General features: G+C 52.3%; 1 protein-coding gene across 1 annotated transcript in view; it reads left to right on the top strand.

The window, feature by feature from the left end:
• LOC115799881 (histone-lysine N-methyltransferase 2C-like) overlaps positions 1–16560 on the top strand; it is a 51666-nt gene extending 35106 nt beyond the window's left edge. Inside the window, 41 exon segments of the mRNA XM_030757180.1 lie at positions 311–1170; positions 1248–1508; positions 1611–1978; positions 2063–2247; positions 2332–2778; positions 2935–3281; positions 3362–3473; positions 3568–3714; positions 3747–4019; positions 4128–4239; positions 4339–4405; positions 4489–4552; positions 4856–5088; positions 5243–5533; positions 5535–5663; positions 5824–5931; positions 6632–7591; positions 7687–7947; positions 8064–8264; positions 8373–8534; positions 8712–8847; positions 9077–9200; positions 9288–9463; positions 9541–9653; positions 9736–9873; positions 9962–10010; positions 10092–10210; positions 10291–10389; positions 10873–11082; positions 11167–11294; positions 11867–12062; positions 12151–12360; positions 12440–12819; positions 13291–13403; positions 13605–13741; positions 13832–13959; positions 14481–14682; positions 14789–14905; positions 15261–15334; positions 16137–16245; positions 16336–16560. Coding sequence (XP_030613040.1) covers positions 311–1170; positions 1248–1508; positions 1611–1978; positions 2063–2247; positions 2332–2778; positions 2935–3281; positions 3362–3473; positions 3568–3714; positions 3747–4019; positions 4128–4239; positions 4339–4405; positions 4489–4552; positions 4856–5088; positions 5243–5533; positions 5535–5663; positions 5824–5931; positions 6632–7591; positions 7687–7947; positions 8064–8264; positions 8373–8534; positions 8712–8847; positions 9077–9200; positions 9288–9463; positions 9541–9653; positions 9736–9873; positions 9962–10010; positions 10092–10210; positions 10291–10389; positions 10873–11082; positions 11167–11294; positions 11867–12062; positions 12151–12360; positions 12440–12819; positions 13291–13403; positions 13605–13741; positions 13832–13959; positions 14481–14682; positions 14789–14905; positions 15261–15334; positions 16137–16245; positions 16336–16428 — 8639 coding nt within the window. The 3' untranslated portion in view covers positions 16429–16560.
• Positions 16561–21350: the final 4790 nt, after the last annotated feature.

Raw genomic sequence — 21350 nt, 5'->3', positions numbered from 1 at the left:
AATCACATTTAGGTATGTTTATACATGATTTTATTTCTTTTGTGCTCTCTTTTTATGGGGTTAGTGTATACATGTACTGAAGGGAAGTGGGGGTGATGGTGAACATAGTACATTGGTGTTGTGGAGTGGGGGGGTTAATAAGTATGTTTCAGGCTCGATAATTGAGTTATTTCACGTCAGGTAGATCTTGTTTGATTTTTGTCTCTGTGTGTGTACATATTAATGTTTGTGCCTGTATGTGTATGTTTTTGTTTGTTGTTTTATGTGTCTAAAACAAAGGTAATCAATCAGTGTTTTTTCCTCTGGACAGGGCTGCAGCAGAACAGACCCGGGATGATGAGCCCCACCTCTGGCTCCACCTCTGAGCCTTCAGTCAGACATGCCGGCATCCGAGTGGCTGAAACCTACCAGAGGACGAATGTCCGAGTTACTGGGCCCGAGTCATGTAGTCGGGTCGGTGAACTGGCTCAGGGTGGCCTGTTTAAAGCCCCCATGCCCCCTCAACAGGAGGTATTTGGCAGCACAGGAGGAGGGAGGAGGGACCTGTCCAGGCCCACTGACCTGGGTTTTGTCCCCCCTCCGTCACAGGAGCCTCCCTTCCCCTCCAGCCCGCTGTCAGGACTGGGCTCCCCCCACCGCAGCCCCTACTCCCAAACGCCCAGCACACCACGACCAGAGTACAGTCAACCGATCCCCGACCCCTTCGCCCAGCAGTCACCTCTGGCCTCTCGACCCTCTCCAGACCCCTACACCAACCCACAGACCCCTGGTACTCCGCGGCCACACTCGGACCCCACATACCTCACCACACCAACCGCACTGAGACTGGATCAATACAACCAGCAGTCTGTGAGCCGACGTCCCTCCCCCTCTCACTCAACTTTTGATCCCTATGCCTCCAATCCAGGCACACCCCGCCCCTCTGTCACAGAGCACTTCCCCCGATCGCCGGGGAGTCAGCGGCCCACCGACCCCTACGCACAGCCTGCAGGGACACCGCGACCCTCACCGGATCCCTACGCCCAGCAGCCCTCCACGCCGCGGCCCCAGAAGGCCCACGAGCCTTTCAGCCAGATCCCAGTAGAGAGCTTTGCTCCTCAACCTGCAAGTTCTGCTTCATCCCCCCTGGCTCCGGGAGAACCGGCGACCTTCACCCCAACCCCCCACCAGGTAACATCACAGCCCTCATGTTTTGCTCTCACATGGTCACTACTTCTTCTACTGATCGCTTCTCTGGTCAATTACAGCAGTCTCCAGGAAGACAACAGCAGGACTCATTTCCCAGAACCCCCAGCAGCCAGACCCCAAAGCACACTGGGATGTCAGAGGAAGGTGGCTTTTCTGCTTTGGCCAGTCACACTCCGGGTCATGACCCCTTTGAGCAGGGTCATGTGACACTCGGCCCATCGCAGACCGACAAGACAGCAACCAATGAAATATCTTCCTCTTTAGATGGACCAATGAGCATGATGCCTCAGCTTGGTGACTCGGAGGAGAAGCTGAGACAGGTAAGACAGGTGTTGTAAGTCCTTCTTTGCCGGGTTTTCTGTTGTGTTGCTGGTTCTCGTTGGTTCTAGCTTGTCCCCTCCGTCCTCTTGTTTGCTCTGCAGCGTCAGCGGCTTCGGCAGCTCATCCTGAGGCAGCAGCAGCAGAAGAGTGCGTTACGGCAGGAGAAAGGTCTGCAGGAACCAGCAGCACCCCCGACTGCTCCAACCGGCCCCTCCCCTGGCTCTGTCACACCTCTTCACAGCTGGCCCCAGGAAGACTCCTCCAACACCTGCACTCCTCCTGTCCAGACAGACCCGTTTGGCCGCCCTCCGCCCCCATACCCTGGCACGGTGCGGCCTGCTGGGACTCCAGCCCTGAGATTCCCTAGAGGTTTCCCAGGAGAGCAGCAGAGGGTTTTCACGCCAAGTGAGGCTTCTTTCCCCAGGCAGAGCCTCCCCAGAGAGCTGGGTGTCCGAGGACCGGCCCCGAGGTGAGAGGAGCAACAGAATCCTGGTTTAGATCTATTCTGAAGGTCTGATTTGTGTGTCTGAGTCATATTTTCTCTCCTTACCAGGCTTGGAGGCCCTCCTGGAGTTCCAACAGGCCTCCAGGAGCCTTTCCTGCATGTGGCCCAGGGATCAACACCTGCCTCTGGGCTCAGTGCAATGGAGGGAGTTCCTGTCCAGATGAGGAGGCCAGGGGACTTCACTGCCATCCGACCGCTCGGGAATCCCAGTGCTCACCCGCATGTGATGCAAGGTGAGCACAGTCCCACTGATTGGCCGATGGGTCAAAAATACTGAAAATGAACTTTATCTAAGAAGAGTTTCTCTCTCCCCTCAGGTGCTCCCCAGCCCTTCCTCCCTCGCTCTCTGCCCATTCAGCAGCACAGCATCATGGGACAGCCTTACATTGAGCTTCGACATCGTGCTCCAGAGAACCGCTTGAGGCTGCTCTTCTCTGTTCCTTCAGCCCCAGGCCCCGAGGCTCCTCTGCTGCACCCCAAGGACCCCCAGCCACCTGCCATCAGACCCGGTCCTGGGGTCAGGATGGGTGATGCGCTAATGGGCCAGCAGATAATGATGTCGGGCAGCGTGGATCAGCTGAACCAGCAGGAACACCAGCACCTTGGTCACACGGTGGTGCTAACTCAGAGCGGCGAGCCAGCGCTCCCAGGAGCTGATGGAATCGAGGAGCACCTGGAAGGGGAGGACTCAGCTGTGAAGGATTTGGAGGACGTGGAGGTGAAGGATCTGGTTGACCTCAACCTGAACCTCGACCCTGAAGATGGTATGACTGATACTGAGATCAGCTTCAAATAGAGGTCTAAGAAATGTACAGGTCCAGCTGAATTGAGCCTAAGCTAAATCCAGCAAAGGGTAAATTAAACCTGAGTGTGTCATTGGTCCTTCGTCCAGTCTGACTCGTCCTTCATTTCTGTTTCAGGTAAAGAAGACCTGGATCTGGGTCCTAATGACCTCCACCTCGATGATTTCCTGCTGTCCGGGAAATTTGACCTGATCGCCTATGCCGACCCCGAGCTTAACCTGGAGGACAAGAAGGACATGTTTAATGAGGAGTTGGACCTCAGTGAGCATGTCGAGGAGAAGGAGGGTGGAGAGAGGAAGGATGGCCCTGGTGGCTCCAGAAAGACTGACAGCAACTCCCACCTGGTAGGACAGGTCAAACAGGAAGTGAAGGACAACAGCAAGATGGAGGCAGTCGTTGCCACCAGCAGACCCTCAGGAGCTCCAGGACCTGATGCTGCAGTTTCTTCTGCCCACCTCACCAAGGTGGGGACAGCTCCAATTTATCAATAATCAGTAATAAGTTAAATAGAGAACATAATGAATAACCTCTCCACTATCTCCAGGACAAGCTGGAGGATTCTGGTTCTGTTTCAGGGGCTTTGCCAGCCCTCCAGGCTCAGGAGCAGGTGCCATCCACGGGCATGGCACCCAGAGTTCAGCCCCATGTGACTGCAGGTAAACAAATACAATCCTGAACTGCCCCCTCATGTTATTGATTGATTATTGATCAGCTTTTAAAGATCTGTTCTGATTGCTCCTCTTCTCCCAGGACAACAGTCTGTCTTCCAGCAGCAGCAGAGACCTTTTGGACCCCCCTCCTCCTCCTCAGCACTCCTCACCTCCCACCCTCAGGCTGTCTCAGTGTCTCCTCACTCAAGTCTGCCTCCTCAGGGCCCCCAAGCCCCACCTCACCCCTCTCACTCTTCCTCCTCTCTCCCTCACCACCACCTCTCGCCAGCCCCCTCAGCCACACTTGCTCCTTAACCCCCAGACCCAGCCCCGCTTCTTGGGGACCTCCGCACAAAGCCAGAGCAGACCCAAGGTTACCTTCCTCAGAACCAGATGCAGAACCTAAACAACATAGGCCTCTGCTCCTGGAGGAGCAGCCACTTCTTTTGCAGGACCTCCTGGATCAAGAGCGCCAGGAGCAGCAGCAGCAGAAACAGATGCAGGTCTGATCAGACAACGCTCCACCACAGACTCAGCGTTCCCCCAGTGTGGGTAAGAGTCCAGAACCCTGAAACTCCCTCACGAAGCTCTGCAAGACCGTTTTTTTTTTTTTTTAATTTGATGGAGCACCTTCTGAACTCTGTTTGTTTTGTTCTGCAGACTTTGACTCAATTTCAGACCCCATCATGAAGGCTAAGATGGTGGCTTTGAAAGGCATCAACAAAGTGATGACTCAGGGAAACCTCGCTCTGAGCCCCGTGGTCGTCAACAGGTACCAGCTTCTGACCTCTGACCTCAGATTCCTCTGTGGACCTGCCATTTAATCCAGAGCTTTGGTTTTATTTGAGCTCTTTGTCTGTGTGTGTGTCAGGTTCCCACAGGCTCCAGGAGCCCCGGTCCCTGAGGGCCCACCTCAGCCTGCACACCTCGTCGGACAGGTATGTTGAAGCACTCAAACACAGTAACTTAAAACACTGAGTCGAGCGTTCCTCTGACATCTCTGTGGACTTCTCTGCATCAGGACGGGAAGCTGAACACTCAACTGGTGCGACCCAACCCCCCAAGCTTCGGCCCCGGCTTTGTCAGTGAGTATCAGAAACCAATCAGAAATGAGTATAAAAAGATCATTTATGTCTAGAGAGAAGAGCAGTGGTCCTAATATGGAGCCCTGGGGAATGCCTTATGATTATGTAGCATCTGTAGCAAAGGGACCAGATTTTTTTTTTTTTTCTCTGCTAGAAGCAGTTGGTTTCTGTTTCCAGCCAATCATGTTTGAGCAATAGGCTCTCATCTGTGTCCAACAGTTTGAAATGTTACTTCTTTATAAATGTTGAAAATATCATTCCATCTTCTCTACACCACAACAATCTGACACATTCTTTTCCCAGATGATTCCCAGCGGAGGCAGTATGAGGAGTGGCTGGGGGAGACGCAGCAGCTGCTGCAAATGCAGCAGCGCCTCCTGGAGGACCAGATCGCCGCCCACCGCAAGACCAAGAAGGCTCTGTCTGCCAAACAGAGAACGGCCAAGAAGGCGGGCCGAGCCTTTGGCGAGGAGGACGCGGCCCAGCTCCGCTACATCAGCGAGCAGCAGGGGTTGGTCCAGAAACAGCTGGAGCAGGTAACTCACCTGAGCTTCATTAAACTGAGTGCAGTTTAAATCCAGATTCCAGATTAAAGTTAAATATTGAGGCCAGCAGTGAGGTCAGCCTCTGCTGACTGTTATCAGTATCAGATTGATCCACATTTGGTGCTGAGTGTTTGTCTGTGTCCAGATCCGGAAGCAGCAGAAGGACCACGCCGAGCTCATTGATGACTACCGGACCAAACATCCTCAGAGAGGTCTACAGCAGCAGCCGGCGCCTCCCCTCCCTCAGAACCTGCTTGCCCAGCCCATTGTGCCCATGCAGGCCCACCCAGGCGGCCCCGTGCCACCCCGCCCCCCAAACGTACCTCCTGGTTGGACCCCAGGGGGTGGGGCTCCAGGGGTGGTGGGGCAGAGGATGCCACCTCATCTGCCCCCTCAAATCCCTGCTGGCCTGCCTAACACTCCCAAGTACCCCCACACAACCCCAGACCCCCTCTGCCATGGTGTCCGGCCTCAAAGCTCCAACAGCAGGCTTCTCTGCTGGCCCTCGGGGCCCCACAGGAGGTCCCAATGGAGCCACTGGGGACGGAGCTGCCTCCGCGCCTCAGGTAACAAACCAGGATGATGTTGTGACTGCGGTTCAGTTATCCCAGACAGGTTTTATAACAGTGAGGTGTACAGACTGTCTACAGACTGAATGCTCTGAAACAAAAGAAAAAGCTGTTCCCGGATGCTGGTTTAACCTCTCTGTTTGTGCCTCCTCTGTAGGTCAAGTTTGATGACAACAACCCATTCAGTGAGGGTTTCCAGGAGAGGGAGAGGAGGGAGAGGCTGAGGGAGCAGCAGGAGCGGCAGCGAGTTCAGCTCATGCAGGAGGTAAAACATTAGAGGACAGCAAACTGGTTCAGGTCTCAGTCAGCTGGTCGACACTTCTTAGTGCAGACATGATGCTCCTCAGAGCTAAACCGCCTCTCTGATTACTGAAGTTTTTATTTCATCAGAACTAGAAAACATTCATACTCAGACAGCTGGAACACATCATGAAATAAAGATGCAGAGAACCCAAAACCAGGAACACATGAAGTTCTGTGGTTGAACATAAAGAGAAGCGAGACAGTCTGGAGCCTCAAGCCAAGTCCAACATTACCAGCTTACTCAGAAGGACAAATAGTTTCAAATCAGCTCCACCAAGGAGGTCCTTTGGTTGGTTGTGTTTGCTAAAAGGATTACCCTCAAACTAAAAGACAGAATAATCCAGGTCCACATGTTCAGAGTCAGTGGAGGAGGAGAGCTCCATGTTGCCTTTTTCCACTTTTGTAACAGGTCAGTGAGAAGAAGACTGTTTAAAATCGTGTAAAGATGAAGGCAGAGTCAGTCATAAATCTGCAGCTGCACAGATGATGCTCTTATTAATTTCACATCTGGCAGCAGGAGCTGATCAGAAGAGGGGACGTAAAAGTATGACTGTGGTTGTAGGAGTGACCGGTCAGAGACAGAAACATGTCTCCAGTCTGGTTCTCCTCCAGCTTCATGTGTTTTTCTGTGTTGTGGGTGAATCCTGTTGATCTGCTTTCAGGTGGAGCGCCACCGTGCCCTCCAGCAGAGGCTGGAGCTTGAGCATCAGGGCCTCCTGGGGGCCTCCATGCCTCCAGCTGGAACTCCATCGGGGCCTCGGGTCGGACCAACAGCAGGACCGGTTCCTGGAGCAGGGTCGGCACCTGCCCCCGGAGGCGACACTCTGTCCCAGATGCCCTTCTTCAGCTCTGAGCTACCTCAAGACTTTCTCCAGTCTCCCCAAACCTCCAGACCTCCACCTCAGCTCCAGGGCCAGGTGGGAGCGCTGTTTCCCCAGCAGGCAGGCCTCCAACAGGGCTTCACAGCAGGGCCACTACACCCTGGAGCCCACCCAGCTCCAGCAGAGCAAAGCAAGGTCCTGCCAGACCATGGACCCCCCATGAATGTGGTTACTTGCAACACCAGGCCGAGGCTCCCTGGCCTCACAGGACCTTCAGCTCAAGGACAGACACGCCCAGCCGGGATAGGAGCTGCAGGAATGACCCTCTCCCATCCAGCAGGGCAGGGTCATCTATTTGGACACGACTCCTCCTCTTCTTCCCCCTCAACCCCCCTAGCACAATCTTTTCCCTGCTCCTCCTCTGGAGGCCCCACCTCCCTCATCCAGCTCTACTCTGACATCATCCCTGATGACAAACTAAACAAGAAAAGGAGCAGGAAGAGGGATGGAGAGGACACCACGGGAGGGGGAGGGGCCAGGACACCACTATCTTCTCACTCTGATGACCTCACTGGCCCACCCACCCCTGCTGTGTCAGACACCGCATGCTCCACACCCACCTTTGGCAGCATGGACCAATCAGACATGTCCTTTCCTCAGAGCTCCTCCCTCTCTGGTCTGGCCCCGTTGTCAGAGCTGGAGAGGCGGCTGTCAGTCTTCTCTGCAGCACAGCAGAGAGCCTCCGGTCTGGGCATGGATGGTCAGAGGGGGCCCCTGTCTGCAGCTCGCCAGGAGGTCAAGGTTTGTTCAAGAGAGCATTACTGCAGTAATACTGCAATGGTATTTGTACAGCATTGTGTCCCTTGACCTCAAGTGTTCATCCTCGTTCTATGCAGGAGGAGCGTGAGGAGGGCAGAGCCTGTGGAGCAGGTGTGGTGAAGATGGAGGAGGGAGGGGGTGAGCCGTTCTCCCCTCCCTCTCCTCATCAGGGAGGAGACGCAGGAAAGGAGCTTCTCAGACACCTGCTGCGGGACAAGGCCTCCCCCTCCAACACGCCATCGCCCACTGCCCTGGCCCCGCCCACTGCCCGACGACAGCTGTCCAGTGATAGTGTCCGGTCTGAAGAGGATGATGCAGCTGGTTCCCATGGCAACATGGTGAGAAGGTGGCCAGGGCAAACAACTGTGATGTCATGCAACCCTTGTAGTTAATTAAAATTAAGTGTCAGTGATATGAATCCATACCTGAAGATGATCACATGATCCTCCTCCAGGTGGCGAGGGACGGCCCCGCTTCAGACCTGCTGGACCCCTTTGGCAGGAAGAAGGCGCAGCGCTGCAAGAAACCGGCCCGAACCGACAAAGACAAAGCTCCTCCCAAATGCAAGAGGAGGAAGAAGGAGGAGGAAGAGAAGGTGCTCCATTCCTGCTCCACCTCCTCTTCATCTGACCCGCTGGTGACACACCTCAGACAGGTAGAGTCACGCCACTTCCTGTTTACTTAGCAGAAGTAGAGTCACACAGTATGATAATATCACGTGCAGATGCTTTTGAAACTCTAAAATACTCCCCTCCATCCACAGCTGGCAGTACTGCCCCTCATGGAGCCCGTCCTGGGGGTGGATCTCAGTCTGTTCCCCCCATACGGCAGCTCCTCTCTGGGCCGAGACTCCAGGCTGAGCGGCTCCTTCGGCAGCGCCTGCCTGGACGGAGTCTCTGACTACTACTCCCAGCTCATATATAAGGTACCACTGCAGGAATACTGCAGTAATACTGCAATAAATAATGTCACATTAATACTTGAATAATGCCACAGTATAACTGCAAAATGCCCCATTTCAGAATACAACAGTAATGCAGTAATACTACAGTACTACTGTTCGTTTGTGCTTAGTTACATCACTTCCTGTGTGCCCCTCCAGCAGAACAATCTCAGTAACCCCCCCACGCCTCCGGCCTCCCTGCCCCCCACACCTCCGCCTGTTGCCAGGCAGAAACTGGTGAATGGCTTCGCCACGACGGAGGAGCTGGCCAGGAAGGACATCAACGAGCAGGAGGGTGAGAGAGTTCTCCCACTGCTTTGTCTGACAGGCCCTGGGTCAGCCCGTTCACATGTGATGCCTTTACTTTAAAACCACGCCGTGTGGCCACAAGCATGTGGTCACCTGGTGTTTAGTGGTGATCTTCACAGCATTGTGTTACTCAGTTTAGCTGTCCACATACCTTTGGCCACTTGGTGATGTAAATGCATGCAGTGGCTGATCTTTACCACCTGTTTGTACCTCAGTGAAAGGAGCATCGGCTCTGAAGCAGACAGGGGAGGAGCTTCTCGGTTTAAACCACGCCTCCAAGACGGTAGATGTGCCTGCCTCCCTTCCAACCCCACCCCACAACAACCAGGAGGAGCTCAGGTAAACTCCACCCCTCAGGTGTGAAGTTAAGCCCCTCGTCGTCGTCTTCTGTTTCACTGACTCCTCTTCATGTAATTTTGTCCTCAGGGTCCAGGACTCACCAGAGCGCGACAGCCCCGACAGCTACGTCCCATCATCCTCTCCAGAGAGTGTGGCAGACATGGAGGTCAGCAGGTACCCCGACCTGTCCTTCATCAAGCTGGAGCCTCCCTCACCGTGCCCGTCGCCTACACTACCCATGATGCCCTGTGCCTGGGGGAAAGGTGAGTCAACCACACCGTGACTCTAAAATATCTCCTGTCTGTTGAAACTGGCTCACCTGTTGCTCACCTGTCTTCAGGCTCTGCAGTCAAACAGGAAGTGAAGACTGAGCCAAACCGTCAGGGTCTTCCTTCCTGCTCGAACACAGACCTGGTTACCATAGCGATAACCCTGAACCCTGTTGCAGCTCAGGTAAAAATCTCTCTCGCTCTGTGCTGAGTTATTAGTAGCCCCGCCCCCTACAGATGTCATCATTGTGACACTGTGCTTCCAGAACGTTCCTGGTGTGATGGCAGCAGTGGCGGAGCTGCTGCGGGTCACCGTCCCCCTGGACTACCAGCTGAGCCGAGCGTCCGGCCCCGAGCAGAGCTCTCTGGCCCTGCTGGCCGGTGTGCAGGTGCCGCTCATGCAGGTGAGAACGCTGCACGTCACGGTGGCGGCGTTTTGTTGCTGTCGGTGATGGTCTGCATGTCACTGAGAGCTGTTTGATGTGTTTTCAGGGTTCAACCGGTGCCAAACAGAGAGCCGCCGCCAGCGCTGTGAGCACAGGTCTGTACACGCAAATGCACTTGTTTGTTTGTTTGTGTGTTTGTGTGTTCTCCTGCGTATCTCAACTCGGTGTATCTGCAGGTGTCAGGATGGACTTGAGCCAGCAGGGCAGCACTGCCACCACCACCAGGCCTCAGTGCTGCAGCTACTGCAAGGTGCTGCTGGGAAACGGAGAGCACATCGTCAGGGAGCTCAAACAGGTTGGATGCAGCAGAGGGTGTTATCAGTCAGTGACCTCACAGACAGGAAGTCACCGTCTGTGTGTGTGTGTGTGTTACAGGAGGGTCAGTCTGGACCGGGATCCAGCCTGCTGTTCTGCAGTCCAAACTGTTCCACCCTCTACATGAGCGACCTCCAGAGCAGGTCTGCAGGTATCAAGGTGAGGCGTAGCCCACACCACTGATGTCACACAGAGCTGCAGTTAGTTTTGCTTTAGTTGCAGGTGTTTGGTTGCTTTTAGATTAGTTGCAGGTTTTGGTTTATGTGTTGTAGTTGCAGGTTTCCTTTGGTCTCATTATTGACTCTTCAGTCTTTTATTTGCTTGTTTTTTTGTTTGTTTGCTCTGTAAGTACAGATCAGTATTATTGATTTATTATTGATCGGTGTCTGTCGCGGGGTATTAAAATGATCTTTACCTTCACCTGTATTGAGTATTGATACCTGGTAGAATCTAATAATAACAATTATGTAACTTTGAAAGGTTTGTCTTTATGTTACTGGATGTAACTCCGGTTCTGTGAGTGTGTGCCGGTGTCTTTGTTGGTTGTTTTGCTGGCACAGTTTAATCTGTTTGTATCTTTTAGTTTAGTGTACATACATTTCCCACAATGCACTGCTGTAACAGCATCCATCTGTCTGTCAGTCTGCAGTTCCCGTCCTGCTGTCCAGCTCTGAGCGCTCCGCTCCCAGCAGGGTGCAGCACCAGTACAGCAACAACATGTCCTCCATTGCTGTCCACTCCCTACCCCACACTTCCTCCTCCCCTCCCCCAACATCTTCCTCCCCACCTCTCTTCTTCCCGTCTGCCTCTGCCATCACCATGGAGACCAGGCCTCGCATGGACAGCCTCAAGGTGGGTGGGGTTACCTGTCAAATAATATCTTACCAAGTTGGATGATTGATTACAAGACTGACTGACTCTCTTACCGGTTTACAGGTGAAGGTGAAGTTGAAGCCCCGCCCCCGGGCGGTCCCAGGTGGGGAGGACTTGTTGTCATCTCGCCACGGAAAAAGGATCAAGAGTTCCCGCTGGAGACGCTGGAGTGTTAGCATCACACTGAGCAGGTACACGAGGAAATTTAACCTTGTCTGCTGATTGTCCAGCACCCTGGATAAGCACAAGGAAATGAACAGGGAATGGAGGGAGGGAGAGATTTTTTTTTTGGGGGGGGGGGGGGGTATTAGTGATATTTAAACCAGAAAAGAGGCGTTTGACTGTGAAATGAAGCAGTGGTATTGGTCCTACTGGGGGACGTGAGTATCAGCGGTCAGACATGGAGAGGTGTGATTGGGAGGAACGACCCACCTGAGTGGGTTGAAGAGAAGAGCCGAGCTGTCAGATGATCAGAGGATGTCCTCCATCGCACTCCTCAGCCTCTCTGGGAAGGTGCTGGCGAGGAAAGTGCTCCTGTTAGTCAAACCTCGGAGAATCATGCTTTTTCTTTTTGTCCTGGATATTTAGGGGGTGTGGGAGTTGGCCCAACTTGCAAAAAGGAACAGTGACTTGTGGACCTGGTTGGGCAAACCTGCTGGGACTATGGGGTGTCTGGTCTCTTTACCATGGCAGTCAGAGCTAGCGTTCACATTGCTAGGTCAGGAGAATCGGAGGATCAGTAATCGTCTTTCTTTCCACGCAGGGGTCCTTGCATTCCTAATGAGGCAGTTGCTGTACCAACAGAGGAGGAAGTGGATGAGTTGTTGAAGAACCTGGGGGCATGTCTTCGTCCAGACCCATTGCCCAAGGACCAGCGGAGGTGCTGCTTCTGTCACCAGCAGGGAGACGGACAGACCGATGGACCAGCCAGACTCCTCAACCTGGACCTGGACCTCTGGGTGAGTATGCTGGTTTCTGCTCAAGTGAGTTCCTGAAGGTGGTCCAGAGCTGCTGTTTTACCTGCTGCCCCCTGCGTTTGTGTCTCAGGTGCACCTGAACTGTGCCCTGTGGTCCAGTGAGGTGTACGAGACTCAGGCCGGTGCCCTGATCAATGTGGAGCTGGCTCTGAGACGAGGTCTGACGCTGCGCTGCGCTCACTGTCAGCAGACCGGCGCCACGAGCGGCTGCAACCGCCTCCGCTGCACCAACACCTACCACTTCACCTGCGCCCTGCAGGCCCACTGCACCTTCTTCAAGGTAACTCTGAGGCCGTGTTACACCTGAGGTTACGTGCACAGTCTGCGCCTCCTCACTCTGCTCCTCCTCTGTCCTCCAGGATAAGACCATGCTCTGCCACCTGCATAAACCCAGGACCGTTTCTCTCAGTGGGGACAGGTCCTGCAGCGGCTCCCCTTCCTCCACTCCTGGCCCAATCCTTGACCCGATGGCAATGGTGGCCTCCGACCCGTACGACTCAGAGCTGCGGTGCTTTGCTGTGTTTCGGCGAGTGTTCGTGCAGCGGGACGAGGCGCGGCAGATTGCCGCCGTGGTACAGCGCGGCGAGCGGCAGCACACCTTCAGGGTCGGCAGCCTGCTGTTCCGTGCCGTCGGCAGGCTCCTCCCACATCAAATGAGCACCTTCCACAACGAGGCTGCCATTTTCCCCGCTGGTTACCATGCCAACCGCATCTATTGGAGCATGCGCCACAGCAACAGGTAAAACGGCCGCAGTGTGCTGATTGTCAGTGAGCACATGTAGTTTCTGATCATCACAGATTAAACGGCACGTTTCCTCAGACGGCTTCATTTAGTGTTGTGCCACACCTACGATAGGATTACCACACTTGCCTCCATCTTTGCTACGTCACCGTCGTCCTGAGGACGTTTCTTTGTAAGGACAAATTTTAGATCTGCAGGAGGGAGAGTTTCCTCTGCCTCTGTACTGCAGTGTTTATGTCGAGGGCTTTTACTGTGAAAGGCAGAAGCAGGAAGAGGGCCTTTTTGCACACGTGTCTACAGATTGGGCAGTGATGGTGGTGTTGGATTAGCAGCTGCTGGTTGGTGCTCGCAGACAGGAAGTGTCTGTGATGGTGTTCAGCTCCCTCTGCAGTGAGGTCTGACCTCAGGTAGACCTGAGCACTGATTGGTCTGACTGACGCTGATGTTTCTTCCACTCCTGCTCTGCAGACGCTGCAAGTACATGTGCTACATTGAGGAGAAGGAGGGCCACCCGCTGTTTAAGGTGAAGGTGGTGGAGAAGGGATACGATGACCTCATTCTGACCGGCCCGACACCCAAAGGTAAACATCACCTGTGATAGCAGGAAGTGGAGGATGTGTCCCACTCTGCTGCTGGTTTCATCAGCACCACAGAAACACAGTGATGAAACGTGTGTGTGTGTGTGTGTGTGTGTGTGTGTGTGTGTGTGTGTGTGTGTGTGTGTGTGTGTGTGTGTGTGTGTGTGTGTGTGTGTGTGTGTGTGTGTGTGCGTGCACGCGCAGCTGTGTGGGATCAGATCCTGGAACCAGTTTCCCAGATGAGGGCCTCCAGTGGGATGCTGAAACTGTTCCCTACTTACCTGAAAGGAGAAGATCTGTTTGGTTTGACCACGTCTGCAGTGACCCGGATCATCGAGTCTGTAAGTTCAACACACACACGTGCACACACATGTTCAAACACTGACCCACACTCACCCTGACCTCCTGTGCTCTGTGTGTGTCTGTTGTAGTTACCTGGTGTGGAGGTCTGTGAGCGTTACACCTTTCGTTACGGCAGGAACCCTCTCATGGAGTGGCCTCTGGCCTTCAACCCGTCAGGCTCCGCCCGCTCCGAACCCAAAGCCTCCCAGGCCAAGAGGTACCTGCGCTGAAGTGATGATGTCACTTCCTCTCCAGCCTCAAATCGTGCACTTGAAGGCGACAGATTCAGGGCTTCAGCAGGAGCAGGTTTAAATTCAGGACTCGCAGGATGGCAGAAATGTTCATAATTATGACACTACTGCGACACAGGTTTAGGTTAAAGAGGGCCTTTATTCTCATGTAAACATTACATCATCGACCGTCTCCAAAACAATGATTTTCAAATCATTTAAAGCCCTATTTCAATAGTAACATTTTGCTATGAACAATAAAATATGCTGAAAGTTGTTTGATAGCAGAATAAACAGGAACATTAATGAGGTGTCAGTGACCTGATTGTTGGAAAGATGCTCCCAGAGAGGCTTTCAGAGGTCGAGGTGCTTCAGAGGAATAACGACGAGCTGCAGAGCAGCTCTTTGGAAACAGGCTAACATACATATAAAGTTTTGGATGTTTGTATTAAACACGTCGTGAACTCCAGACCAGTTCATGAGGTGAAGCCTCCTCTCCCTCCCTCAGATCCAACCCGCTGACCAGCATCGCCCCCAGGTGTCAGGGCTCGGTGGGCTCCATCGTGGGCCTCGTTCCCGGAGTCATCTCTTTGTCTCCGGGTGAGACTGTGGCCGGCGCTCACCAGGGACGCCACTCCAAGTCATCACAGTACCGACGCATGAAGGCAGAGTGGAAGACCAACGTGTACCTGGCTCGCTCTCGCATCCAGGTGAGTCACCTGCAGCAGGAAACGAACCTGTGACGCTGACTGTAGGACAGGAAGCTGACTGTGTGTGTGTGTGTGTGTGTGTGTGTGTGTGTGTGTGTGTGTGTAGGGTCTGGGTCTGTACGCTGCCAGAGACATTGAGAAGTGCACCATGGTCATCGAGTACATCGGCACCATCATCAGGAGTGAAGTAGCCAATCGCAAGGAGAGGCTGTACGAGTCACAGGTAGGTAACACACACACACACACACACACACACACACACACACACACACACACACAGAGTGAGGCAGATTTACACTAAAGTCTGTGACCTCTGTGGGGTTCGATCCCTGTTAGTGAGGCGGGTCCTCCTGAGGAGGCTCACATCTGAATCATTTTCATAGGACTGAAGGTTTCCTCTGATTGGTTCGTTCATGTTACACAAACACAAAAACGTGTGAAGCAGCAACTGCGTTTGATGGAGGCGGAGCCTGCCGGTGCCGCATCAGCAGAGAGCGCCCTGGTTCCTTGTTGGTTAGCAGCTCTTTGAACTCTGTTTTCTCTCTGACTCGACGCTCATGTTGTGTTTCTGTGTGCAGAACCGCGGCGTGTACATGTTCCGGATCGACAACGACTACGTGATCGATGCCACCATCACCGGGGGACCTGCCAGGTGAGACCAGCTCAGACATTATTTACATGCTGCTTCATTAATTCGCACCTTCAGCTTCCTGTCACTGATCTCGTCCCTGCTGCTGAGACGCACCCCTGGCTCAGTGAACCCTTCCTGTGTAGATACAGGTGACTGCCCCCTGCTGTGTGTCACACCAAAGCTGATGCAGTTCACGGCTCCAGCAAGGAGGTTAATAAAGACAGTAATAACACAACCCGTCTTTGTTTGAAGCAGTTCATCTTAAAGAGACGTCCAGTCTCTCCGGTGTGTCCTGGGTCTCCTCCCATCTCATCTATGCAGAATCCAGGAGAATCCAGGTGTTCTGGTCCGAGGAGCAGCAGCTCTGAGCTCCTCACCCCGTCTCTAAGGGAGCTCAGACATGCTTCAGAGGAAGCTGACCCCTTTCTCTTTCAGCTGGTGCCAGGGTGGAGAACACAGCCTCACCTTCACCCCAGTGGTTTGGAAAACTCCCACACGCCTTAAAGTATCCTTGAGACAGTAACAGCTGGAGCACAGAAAGGCTGAGGAGAGCATCCTGAAGCTGATGCTGACACAGCTCAGAGTCCCCAGATCTGCTCTGGTCATCACCTTCAGGGGCCCAGTGCCACACCTGTGAGCTCGAGGGTGGTGTTATGGGGAAACTGGCGAGCACAGGCGCGTCCTGATGAGCATCCAAACCAGCCGTGCTCCAATAAACTCTGAGAACTCAGGCTGCGGTCACAGCACGGCCTCTGAGATGCTTTATGGGTTATTGATTGGTCTGTTCAACCGTGAAAGCCCCGCCTCTTTGTGTGATTGACAGGTACATCAACCACTCGTGTGCTCCCAACTGCATCACTGAGGTGGTGACGGTGGAGAAGGAGAACAAGATCATCATCAGCTCCTGCAGACGCATTCAGAGAGGAGAAGAGGTAGCGCTGATACCCAGCTGTCAGTCTGTCCCTCAGTGTCTGTGCATGTTATTGGTTATTGATTATTGATTGTTGCCCCTCCCCCTCCAGCTGTGCTACGACTACAAGTTCGACCTTGAGGACGATCAGCATAAGATCCCGTGTCACTGTGGAGCCGTCAACTGCCGCAAATGGATGAACTGAACACACACACACACACACACACACACACACTCAGGCAGCTCGCTCTCTGTCGATCACCCACCTCTCTGTGGGTGGAGCTTAACTTCATATCAATAATAATGAAACTGATCTCTTTGATCAGCGGTGATAATATTGACGTTGGGGGGGGGGGTTAACAGGTCAGGGGGTGGAGTTATATATGTGGGTGGGTGGGGACAAGCATGTGATTGGCAGGTGAGGGGTGGGGTTAAAGACATTTGTAGGTGAGTGGGCGGGGCTAAAAGAGGCTGGTCCTCTGTGTATATTGTGTGTAAAAATGAGCACAGATGTAAATGTGAGATCAGAGAATGTGTCGTCCTTTAACTTGCACTAAAACACAAAAACAAAACAAAAAAACAAACGGACTTTATTCCCTGAGCCCCGCCCTCCGCTCACACCCCGCCCACCGCTCACACCCCGCCCACCCCAGTTTGTTAATTTCCTGTAAAATAAGAGATTTTTTTTTTTGTATTTATTACTGAATGAAGCTATTTTCTAAACCTGCGGTGCGTTCAAGGTCCGGCGTGGCGGTGTGTAAATATCTGTACCATAAATGAGAGAATCACACACAGAGTTTAAGAACCCCTCCACCATCCTCATCCTCACCTTCGCCCCCTGCTGATGGGCGCGCTCCTCCGTTCCACTGCAGCGTTTTGAATAAATTTGTGTTGCTGTCCCGGCGCAGCGTCCTGATTGGACAGACTGTGAAGCGAGTCGGGCAGGTGTCACTGCGGCCTTCACTTCCTTTGTGTTTTTTCACCCAGCGCCCGGGCTGCAGGCGTCTGAGTGTCCTGCTGCCATGTATATAGAGGACTGCTGATGTGTACAGATAGACGACATGAAGCCTTGTCTTTTTTTTTTATTATTGGACGTAAACGTGTGACGATGATGATGTTTCTGTTTTTGGGGAAATATGGTGAATCTGATTTAGAATCATTTACAGAAAATAAAATATTTTACATGTTACCCGCTCTCTGTGTGTTTGGTCTTTGGAGGTTTCACTGTGGAGAGCTGCCCTGTGGCCTCCTCAGCAGCTCTCCTTCATCGCCTTCATGCTGACGGTGATGAAGGAGAGCTGCTGAGGGTGAGCGAGCTCAGAGTCCGGCTGCTTCATAATGTTCCTGATGCAGGAGGAGTTCTCCATCCTGAAGATGGAGGCCAAGCCTGATCACAGATCTCCCTCCAGGCTGGATGAAAGTCTCATTCCTGAGCTCGGAAAGTAACCGGTGACCTGCAGAGGACGTTTCTCCTGCTGCAGAGACCCAAACCTCACCGAGCTGCTGTGAACTGTGTGGAGGAAGCAATGAGGGAAAGACTCGCACACCTGACGTACCAAAACCTGACGCTGAAACGCACCAATCAGCATGAAGTAGTAGTAGTGTGAGGTCAGATGAGAGGGAAGCAGCTTCCTGTTTGTTAAAGGTCTGACTGGACCGGTCACAGGTGAGGCTTCAAGCTCCGTTAGTGGTGGTGAGGAGTCAGCATGCAGCTGATTGGCTGCTTGTTTCCAGGTGCTGGGATGGATGCAGAGAGGAGGAGGCCTTCTCTGAGGGTTTTCCAGGCTGGCAGCAGTTCAGGTTCTGGTCAGGTCAGCTACTCACAGCTGTTTCAATAAAGTTTTTAATCACTGTTTTGATTATAGTTCAAACCAAAAGGTGGCAGGAATACAGATATATACACAGGTAGACTTTACCCAGATCTACCAACCAATCAGAAGTGACCGCCTGACGTTCAGCCAATGCTGTAGTGACCTCCCCCTCATTCATGTTCCAGTCAGACCTCTGTGGCAGATCTTCAGTGAGGTTGGTTGTAGCTTGGTGTTGAAGGGCTGATCTCACTGCTCCACCAAAGCCTGATTTAGTGACCAGGTTTAAACCACCTGGTCTGGAGCCGGCCTATCGATACTCTCCAGCACTGAAGTCAGTGTCAGGTCACATACAGAGGTTACAGTGAGCTGCCCTTCAGACTGGCACATCGGCCCCACCCCCAGCAGGTGGCGCTCTCCTGTCCAGCTGGTCCGGTGCGCTGCGCTCCGGGACCTCTGAGCTGGTTTTCTTTGCTGTGTGGGAACTTCCTGAGCAGAAGCTGCAGTGAGGATCTGGGAAAACTCTGGATCACTTCCAGTTTGGCCTTCAGGAGGAACTCCAGATGAGCTCAGAAATACCTGAGTTTTAAGCTGGGCTGAAACAAACCAGAATCATGTTTTCATGTAACAGTGCAGGTTTATCTCCAGAGGAGACGATTCTCTGCAGAAAGCAAACCGTGAACCATGTCAAACAATCCTGAAGGTCGCAGCAGCTCCGGATGAGTTTTTAGGATTCATGAAATTTCCATTTTTTGTATCAGTCTTGTTGGGAATATTTTTTTAATCACCTCTATACTGATATCTACTGTCACTATTTTTATATCATGCAATAAAAGTATATTAGTCACACACTGAATTAATGAACACTGTAGGCTTTAATGTTGCTGAGGTGAACGTAAGGCCTGTTATATCTGAAGCTCACATGTGCTCAAGGCCTTGGTGGGAGGCAGGAACATGTGTTAAGCATGACCTTTGTGACCTCAGGTTGTATTTCAGTAAAGTCTTATGACGGGTACGCTCCAAACATGGAGTTCTGTAGGCCTCCCCTGTGTTTGTATCATGAATTGGGGGGAGGATAAAACCTGGCTGTGTGGGATGGTACCAGAGGTGTTATCTTAGCAGAGGTTTGAATAGGAAGAAGATGCTTCATGATGACACCTGTCAGAGCTGCTGTAAACCACTGAGATACCCTGGTGACGTTTGTTTCTTTAGCCCACGTGGGACAAGAGTGGGCAGAGCCTCAACAGGTGATTGGTTGGGGTTCAAGTTTCATGGGTTGAGACTTTATGTAAATTAGGAGGGGTCAAAGGCAAGTGGGCAGTGATCATGTGTAAGATCTAAATGTTGGCCACTCTCTGTCTCACACTTCCTGCTTTTCTCTTTCCTGTCCTCTTTTTTTCTTTTCCTGTTTCTGCATCTTTCTCTGTCTCCGTGTCTCAGTCTTAACTGTGTGACTGTGTGTGTTTTGGTCTTTGTGTGTGTTGTGTGAAACTAAGATGTCTGATAACCAGCCTGCACCTGAACCTGCTCATCCCAGTGATTTTTTTGGAAGCTGAACATGGAGACCCTAAAAAATATCACCAACAGTCTGTTTAATAAAAGTGCTTCAGACAGGCCTCGTGCTGTTTTCTGTCACATTCACATGAAGTCTGACTGCTGACTGCTGAATGACTAACACTGATGTAACCGCGTTCATCTGAGCGCTGTTTGACTGCACAGGAGTGTTTTTAACTGTGTGCAGCCTATGAAAATGATTCCAGCAGAGACGGCACCACAGCTCTGACATTCACCTTCAGAGACATCATTTCTGTGTTGATCCCGGACAGTAACTGAGGGAGAGGAAGGAGCCACACCTCGGAACAGCCGGGAGCTGTGTCCCGCTCACTCCGTCTCATGATGTCAGGAAGTCAGGGAGGAAAGGTGTAAGGAAGACCAGTTTTCTTCAGGGTGGAGCGCAGGTGCTCTGTTTTCAGTCAGTAAGACCAAAACAAGTCAAACAATATAATGAAAACCAAAGTCAGTCAGGTCAATAATCATCAATAATCCATAATTTCATGTATGTTTATGATCATTTTTAATGGAAACCATCTTGATCGAGTCATCAAAGTCGTGTAAAAATATAAAAAAATATCCCAGATTTAACACAGTCAGGATTTCAGTGCTGAAGCAGGCTGAGCTCCACACATCCCGACAATAATCAATAATCTGTGGTTATCAGCTTTCTCTGCAGAAATCGCTTCAGTCTGTCGCAGATCAGACTGAGGTGACTGAACAGGTGTGAACAGGTGTGTGTTTCCAGCATGTCTCCATGGCGATTCAACAGGTCAAAGAGAGGCTTTAGTGACAGAGGAACTCTGAGTTTGAGCTGATTGTGCAGCTTCCTGTGATGAAAGCTGCAGCCGTGTTTGCACACTAACTGTGCGCAGGTTGTGACAGGAGCGCTCCTCCGCCGTTACACGAGCCTCCTCCTCCACCTGGCTCAGCTGACTGGAGACTTGGAGCAGCTCCTCTGCCGCAGCTTCCTCGGTAACTCCAAGAACTTTGCTGTTGTTTGAAATGTTGTCTTACTGTGTGGTGTTAATAACATGTGCTTCTATCAGCACGGCGCTTTTTAATAACTGATGGATTGTGGAGGCTGTTTCAGTGCTGCTGCAGGAGCGACTGAGGTCTGTAAAAGTCACATGGAAACCTTTGTTTTTAATAAAGTTTGAGGCTGACGCAGAGAAACTGATCAGATAGAAACAGCAATGAAAAAAAATCACTGATCCCAGATCAGAGCTTTAAAGCTTTAAAATCAGTTTGAGCTGAAATCAGGATTTCCGACGCTTTAAAGTTTGATCCTCTGTTTCTGTCACATCATCAGTTTCTGCAGTTTCATCACTTCCTGCCGGTCAGCCCCGGGTTCACTGTAACCACAGCAACACTTCAAATCCAGCTGCATGCATCTGTCAGTCTGTCACTTCCTGTATTGCAGTCGTGTGACTTCTTGTAAACGGACAGGGGAGGGGCAGCTGTGCAGGTGGTCCAGGTGCGGGCTGCAGGGAGGAGGAACAGGAGGTGAGTGTCGGTCCAGAACCTCCTTCTTCTTCTACTGTCACTGAGACAGCTGGAAGAGAAAATCAGGATCTGTTTCTTTATGAGGCTCCACTGGGCTTATCACACACTGGACTGTGTGTGTGTGTGTGTGTGTGTGTGTGTGTGTGTGTGTGTGTGTGTGTGTGTGTGTGTGTGTGTGTGTGTGTGTGTGTGGTACTTCCTGTTCTGCTGCTCTGGGCTGTGGTTCTTGCACAGTGGGGCGCTCTTAGGCTGCTGCTCATTT

This window comes from Archocentrus centrarchus, chromosome 20, assembly GCF_007364275.1.
Source record: "Archocentrus centrarchus isolate MPI-CPG fArcCen1 chromosome 20, fArcCen1, whole genome shotgun sequence".
Taxonomy (NCBI): domain Eukaryota; kingdom Metazoa; phylum Chordata; class Actinopteri; order Cichliformes; family Cichlidae; genus Archocentrus; species Archocentrus centrarchus.
Note: the sequence above shows the minus strand (reverse complement) of the source record. Positions and strands in the feature narration are given on the sequence as shown.